This window comes from Mauremys reevesii, linkage group 18 (assembly GCF_016161935.1).
Source record: "Mauremys reevesii isolate NIE-2019 linkage group 18, ASM1616193v1, whole genome shotgun sequence".
Classification (NCBI taxonomy): domain Eukaryota; kingdom Metazoa; phylum Chordata; order Testudines; family Geoemydidae; genus Mauremys; species Mauremys reevesii.
The window spans coordinates 21,473,490-21,481,234 of NC_052640.1; the positions used below are offsets into that span (position 1 = coordinate 21,473,490).

The 7,745-nt window shown below is 47.2% G+C and overlaps 1 protein-coding gene across 3 annotated transcripts in view; it reads right to left on the reverse strand.

Moving 5' to 3' along the window:
* Positions 1–7,228, reverse strand: part of LIMK2 (LIM domain kinase 2) — a 42,917-nt gene extending 35,689 nt beyond the window's left edge. The window contains exons 1-2 of one of the 3 annotated variants that reach the window (XM_039505427.1): positions 7,055–7,228; positions 1,624–1,723 (exon numbers count right to left, since the gene is read on the reverse strand). In XM_039505427.1, the coding sequence (XP_039361361.1) occupies positions 1,624–1,723; positions 7,055–7,070 (116 nt within the window). In that variant the 5' untranslated portion in view covers positions 7,071–7,228. Of the gene's footprint in view, positions 1–1,623; positions 1,724–6,209; positions 6,232–7,054 lie in introns of those variants that run through there. The other 2 variants (XM_039505428.1, XM_039505431.1) reach the window with 2 other exon arrangements.
* Between the last annotated feature and the right edge of the window lie 517 nt (positions 7,229–7,745).

Genomic DNA, 7,745 nt, shown 5'->3' on the forward strand with positions numbered 1-7,745 from the left:
GTTTGGCATCTTTTGCTGGCATGGTCTGATTAGACTCTTCACTAGGAAATCAAGCTAGTGCACAGCACTACATCCTGCCCTTACTCAGACTTGTGCAGCCCCACCGAAGGCCATGCAGGCTGCGCAGGTGTCACTAAGGGCAGGATTTGACTGTCTCCATCAGCCCATTATGAAGAGTCCATGTGGTTCACATCCTATCCTCAAGTCCATCTGCTACGACACCACTTGAGAGCTGCCCCACACCTTGTGTAGTAGCCTGAAAGGTCACACAGCAAAAAGCACTTAGACAAGTGAAAACTAAAACCTGTATTCAAAGTTAGTTTATTCCAACAGAGCCCTATAGGCATCAGTTAGGGAAGTCTTCACTTTGAGTTGGTGCTCTGGTCTGTCATGCACATCTGAGTTTGACTACTGGTACCAAGTTGGCAGGGGCTGGGGGAGAGGGAGCCTGAGTGCTTAACCCCCAGGTTGTTTTTGAGTGTGGACAAGAGAAGACTAGAGTTCTGTGACCTTTATCGTCTGGTACTCTTTGACTGGTCATTGTCAAATAGCCTAGCATTGGAGAGCCAGGGTTCAGTGGTATAAAGTATTAGTTGCCAGTATTTGCAAACTGGGAGATTATTTAGATTAACATCTCTTATGATCTGCCAGAGCTAGAAACATTTTGCCAGCCCAATATGTTTTTTAGACACCAGTAACCAAAATGTAGGATCTTTACTTTAAAAAACACAAGACAGTAGACACTTCTCCTGGCACATATCACTCACCTCCCAAACCCCCCTTTCCCTGGGCACAGACAAAATAAGCAAGGGTGAAAGGATAAAGCCAAATGAAAGCTAGAACCTTAGGAGACTGATCAACGGCTGTTATACAACTGCTACTCACAGTGGAGTCAGCAGAAGCTGCATGTGTTCAGAATCAGGACCATTTAGAAATCCAACTAATGTAGCAAGAATTGGATAAATTGCTCAAGGAACAGATTACATGCATGAAATCCTGCTGCCAAGAGCAGAGGATTTCAAAGGCCTCTTCACTCTCTGCTGCTAGCAATGTGGTCAGAAGAGATTATGGCAAGTTGTAGATCTAAATAGCTTGACAGGGAGAAAGTATGTTTGGGGAACGCAAAACCTTCCTGCACATCAGCACCTTTTCCTGCCAATCCTCAATAGCTCCCTCAAGCCATACACATATGGCAAAGAGAGAGAGAGAGAGAACCATGGCTACTCAAACTGCCTCAACCTAGTTCAGTGGGCACTACCTTGGGATGTAGCTGAAGAGAAATATGCACCATCTCACCTATCTGCTATCACCACAAAATCAGAGCTTTCATTTTTATTTTAATCTTTGTGTGTGTGTTGTGTAAGCACCACTTCTCCAGATTGTTTCAAACAGCTATTAGAATTGCAATCTAGTTTCAAAGTGCTATGCCAGCATTAGAATATAGTAATGAGCAGGAGCACGTGATCATTCTGTAAGATTCTCCTGAGTAGGCATAAAGGTGGCAGTAAAATACTGCAGCCAGTTTAAACCCTGTAAGTGTTAATACTCAGCATACAGGCTAACACAATGGTGGATGAACACAGGGAAAAAGTAATATCTAAAAACAGGCTAGATATAACCTACCGGAAGCAAGAGCTGTGCCAAGCTTCATTAACAGTTCTGTACAGTCGTTGACCAGCTGGAATGCTGTCCCCACAGCCCAGACATCTCCAGACCTCTTCACCTACACACGAAAAGCAGAGCGTTATTAGAATGGCTACCAAACAGCATAAGCTCTCTTCACACTATCAGGCAAGAATTCCCACAACCTCTGTTAGGACAATCCTTGAGTTACGTGTTCAATGTCAACTCCTCCAGGGCTAGAAAAGTAAAAGCCAGTGCCACTGACACCCAACTCTAGAAAACGGGGGGCATTTCCAACCGGAACCTTAACACACTTGTGCACATTTGTGTCCAAAGACCTGTCTGCCTCACTACAATGGCCATCAGTGTCACTGTGCTCTGCAGTATAAAGCAGGACTCTCAGCAAAATAAATCAAGCAGTCACACTTGGTTGCCTTTCTCTCATGCCCAGAAATGACAAGGACAAACTAGTTCAGTATTTCAGCTATTACTCAGAAGCATTATATGCTAGGCTAGTATAGAAGCCAAGCTAGCATTTGCCCTACGCTAATGACTCAGAAGATTTACAGCAATTCATCTAATTAACTGGATTTCCTAGGAAAGAGAAAAGGCGATAAGGGAGAATAAAAAGGAGGTTTGTTTAAAGAAGAATAGCCTTGACTGCCAGTCAGCTCACTCGTTACCATAAAGACAAAATGGTTGAGGTAATATCTTTTATTGGACCAACCTCTGTTGATGAAAAACAAATTTTTGAGCTACACAGAGCTCTTCTTCAGGAACAGATGTTGGTCTCTTTCACCAACAGAAGTTGGTCAAATAAAAGATATTACCTCACCAGCCCCATGTCTCTAATATCCTGGGACCAACAGAGGGACATCATTATTACAAGCATTTATGCGGCCTAAAGACAATTCCAGTTGAAAGCAGCAACTGGGTTTTGGAAAAGATGAACAAATCCTATAGGCTTACTGTTTCCTGGGGTTACCGACCCTTCAGAAGCAGCTAGAGACTGGCAGAAGGATTTTAAGGCCTCTACTAGAATAGACATGATGATATGACAAGTTCCCAAGCAGTTTACAAACTTGGGCAACAAAAGGATTGTAAGGGGGGTGGGGGGGAGAGTGCTTGGTGTACAAGGGCAGACTACTTCAAGTGTAGAGGGCAGCATGGCAGAGTCATGAAGCTAGGACTAAAGGAAACTGAGGAGTTGGTGAGGCAGGTTCTGGGGCCTGCAATGTGCAGGAGATCAGACTATATGATCATGATGGTCCTTTCTGGCCTGAAAGTCTACTGATCGAGACACAAAGAGATGATTGGGAAGTGAGAGCAAAGTTTAGGTGGTGTCAAGAGTGTGGAAAGACATGTCACATAGTGGGGCAATTGTGAAAATGCACCTTTTTTCTACTCAAAGTTTTGTTCAATTGAGGTTGCATGGAAATTATATGCTAAAAGAAGGAACTCAACACTCATTAACCAAGCATTCATCTAAGAGGCCAGACTTCCAATTTATGAGCAGCCAGTTTTCAGAGACCGGGAAAGCCTGACAGAAGCTCAGTCAACCCCCCCACCACCACCTCCCTGAGCCACATGTAACAAGAGTTGGCTCCTGTTCAGGGTCACCTGCTAGCACTGAGTGTCTGCAGCAAATTAGAACTGGGCAGGGTACAGCACTGACATATGAAATGGCTCCCTGGGGAGCAAAAGCCATTTCCAAATGTCTTTCCAGTTACCACCCTCTGTGCATTCATAAAGAGTGGCCAAGGGAGCCAGAGTTTCTGCTCACTGTGTTAATTTTTCTGAGGCTCTCATGAACTGCAGGTTCCTTGTTTGCTCAAGATGTAGAAGCAAACACTCAACTCAGGGACCCTCAGGCCCAGATTCTGCACTAATCACCTCTGCTGGACTCAGAGAGCTAGAAACTAGGATGCACATCCATCTATTTACAGGTTTTGTATTCCAAATCTTCAGGATACTGCATTTGAGACACAGATCCATAAGAACACAAACACCACAGGGCTTCTACTCTTCACTAGAAAGCTTGGAAAGAAAGAAATTTAATGCCTGAAATCTAGCCTTCACATGCTTAGGTAACCAGACCAAGCAGAACAGAGCTCCTATGTTACTTTTCTCCTCAGGTATGACCAACTCCAGCAGAGACACTCCATTGTCCAATGTTGTGAATCCTGAAACACACCAGTGTCTTTTCCTCTCAACTGAAGTCTCTTTTCAAAACAACTCGAGGTATCACAGGGAGCCAGGTTTATTGCCCCATCTTGTCAATTCTTTGCCTGGTTCTCCAACATCAAGGTTTGGGATGGAGATGAAGTTGCTAGATCAAATTTTCAATCACCAGAAAAGGTTCACCAGATATGAGAAGCCAATCTAACCTGCCATGGACCTCTAGGCATAGTGCATTCTGCACACCTCAGATGAAAAGGTCAACAACTTGCTTATCAAGGACCATGAACAAATAATCTGTGCATTCATGACAGCTCAAGAGCTAACAGTTTCTACTGCACCATGTGGTAGCAGATGAGTAGAGTCATCCTGACAACCTATGGCAAAGAGAACCTGGAAGAGTAGAAAAGGCAGGGCACCACAATGGGAGAGGAGCCAAGACTAGAAGAAAAATCTGATTCTAGAAACCATTAATTAGACTTCAATAATGATTAACATTTGCTCTAGGTACTCTCCTCAAACACCCATGGGATAATCTTTCATTGAAGAACATCTCTTTCTTTAAATCACTTACGGCTTTTCTAAATATTAACAGATATTTAACTCAGTTTCCAGATCTCATCCTCAGCATTCATAATGAGACAGGAAGCTGCGAGGGATAGGAAGTCACGAGTCTCTCACCCCCAGTGCAGAGATCAATATATGTACACGTATCTAAGTAACTCAAGCCACAAACAAGACCCACCCTAACAAAAAAGGGTTAGCTAGTTTAAGTGACACTGTCCATACAAACTGAGTTAAGCTCATTTAAGCTACAAATGTATCAAATAATCAATTTTTCCTCTAGTTAGCTTTGGCTCAATACCATAAGCTGCTTTACCCCTTTCTGCTACTTAGAGTTGACCTTATTCACAGACACAATGTTGATTTAAAACCCAGGAGAAAGATGCAGAAGGCCACAGCCTCTGCTTCATTCACTTAGTATAGGAATGTGCGCTTCAGTTTCCAATAAGCCTGATGAATGTTTCAGAGTAAAGGGTGAGTCTCTGAACATATGTGCCTGAGAAGTTACACATGAGGACAAGGAGCAAAACCGTTCAGCGTCCCCAAAAGTGTAAATAAAAAATGCAATAGGTGAACTAGATTTGGACTTCCTGCGTCTGTTGGATAAAATAGTCTCTGTGCACAAGATACATGTTCTTTACATCCAGCTCCCTCTATTTAGTGCCATAAGCATACCTTGTACTGTACAAAACAGAGCCTTTGCTCCAAGGAGTTTAAAGGCACAAGTTACCACACTGTTGATAGTTAATGTGACTGACAGTCACCTAAAAGGCTCAAACAGGACTTTACAAATTCACCTAAGTTCTCAGTAATCACCTCACTTGCTACGTAATGTTAAACGGCTATTGCAATGTCAAGACTACACAACAGTTTAGGAAAGCAAGTGAAAAATTATGTATTCAGCTGAAGCAATCCCTTGTTGGCTTAGGTATCCAGGAGAAACAGAGAGGATGAAAAAGACAACAGAAGTACGTAATCAACAAAGTAGGTCATTCAACTCAAATTCCTCCAGGACAACAAGAATGCCACTGGGTGAAGGAGCAAAGGAAGTGCCTCATTGCTTAGCAGTGTACCCTCTACAGATAATCTATAAGGCTAACCTTCAGCTAGAAAGATGGTAGCTGCAATGGAATATCTCAAAGTGAAGGGAGTATAAAGCATGGGTGGAACCTCAACAACAAAGGACCCCATTGGGATTTTGCCTGTCTGGGAATGCAAGTCTCTGCGTAAAGAGAAATCAGACATAATAAAAGACCACAACTGAGTGCCAAAAACAGATTAGTCTGGATGCCTACACAGAGAAAGAGAAAGAACAGCCACTTTTGTGGAGCACTGGGACAGGAAGGCAATTCACAATGCGAGTCACAACTCTCTTTCCTTCAAGCTTTCTGTATGACTGCCAGACCAACATATCTACAACAGATCTGTCTGTATGCCCAGAAGGTCACTATGCCTGCAGGACAAGTTGGAAAATTCTGCTGAAATTTTCACTAAAGCTTCAAAAAACTGTTATAGATCAATATTTAAGACCAAGAGGGAGCTGTAATAGCCAATGAAAGAGATAAAGATTCAACAGCAATTTTACATTATCAAGTGAGACGTTTACATAGTCTTTCAACATTGTGCAAACTAAGCCTCAAGCTGATGTCCAGGTTCCACTGCCCAGAAAAGGATGCAAGAGACTGGAGAATATAAAAATATCTGCAGTCTCCACCAGTGGAGAGGAGCAGGGTCACTCTGAACTCACATGTCAGCTATGATATGCACAGCAGTTAAAGGAGCTGCACACCCAGCCTTTAGCTGAGTCATTATTAGGCACAAACTTATAAGTGACTTCTTGATACCATGCATCCACTTCTGTGCCCTGCTGTTCTGCACTCAGCTAGCAATTCACAGTCTCTCCCACTCAGCCAGATCAGTGTGCCAATGATGGAGAAAAAGCAAAAAAACTTATGGCCCTACACTCATACAGATGGCTTGGCTGGCCCTGTCCACCAAGTCCTAGAGATGTGTGGAGACTACAAGGAGGATATGAGCAGAGAGGCTATACCAGGACTCCAGGGAAGGGGTATGGGAGGGGCTCTACCCTGACCCTAGGGGGATGTGAGGGGAGGGGCTCTACCCTGACCCTAGGGGGATGTGAGGGGAGGGGCTATGCCAGGGAAGGGGTATGGGAGGGGCTCTACCCTGACCCTAGGGGGATGTGAGGGGAGGGGCTACGCCAGGACTCCAGAGAAGGGGTATGGGAGGGGCTCTACCCTGACCCTAGGGGGATGTGAGGGGAGGGGTTGTGCCAGGGCTCCAGGGAAGGGGTATGGGAGGGGCTCTACCCTGACCCTAGGGGGATGTGAGGGATGGGGTTGTGCCAGTGTCCCAGGAGAGAGGGGCTATGCCAAGGCCCTAGGGGAGGGGGCTGTAGAAGGGACACTGGGGGAGTGAAAAGAGTCTCAGGGGGCAGAGCAGCGGCCCGAGCTCCCCGCTAGCTCCTGTTGCCTGGTGCGAGCAGGCGCAGGCAGCACCTGTCCCCGCTGGGCGGGCCTGGCACGCAGAGCGCTTAGCGCCCCCGGTGATGGAGCCGCGCCCTGCAGCGGCCGGGGCCAGCAGAGCCGAGCACCCCCAGCCCGAGGGCGGGGCGCGGGGCCTAGGCAGCGCAGAGACCGGAGCTCACCCCCTCCCCACAGCCCCTCACCTGGCGGCCCCTCCATCGCCCGGCCGGGCTCGCTCCCCTCAGTGCGGCGCGTGGCCAAAGCGCCTCCACCAGGTCTCCAGACCTCGCCCGCACATGTGACGTCAGCCTCTACGGCGTGCGGGGTGGGTCATACCGCACCTGGCCCAGGGGGCCTGCAACGCCCGCCCCGGGGCAAATACCGCACCGCCCCCTTCCCTGCCGCGGGCCAATCACAGCCCCGCCCACCTCTGGAAGCCCCGCCTCTTTATGGTCACAGGCCAATCACCGACCTATCCATTGATAAGAACCCCGCCATTTCCGCACCACAGACCGCCCCTTTTCGGGTATGGGCCAATCACAGCTCGGCTCCGCCCCCTCCCACCTCCTCCCTAACGCCACACGTGCTAAACCAGCTGGGAGATTCGGGGCGGGACATGGCTGCATCCTACCGCCCCGCTCGTGCTGTGTGAGCCAGGGCAGCTGTAAAGGGGCGAAACTAAAGCAGCCCCCATCTCCAGCCCTACTCCCATCCCCAAACCTCGCTCCCAAGCTGTGCCAGCCCCCCCTGCTCAACTCCACCGCCTGGCACCACAACTGCTGCCCACCTTCTCCCCCCTTGTTTTAATCTGGGGTCCATGTTCCTTTACACCAGAGGCTCTCAAACTGTGGTTCATGAGCTCCATTCAGAGATCCCTGGCTAGTTCTCTCTAAG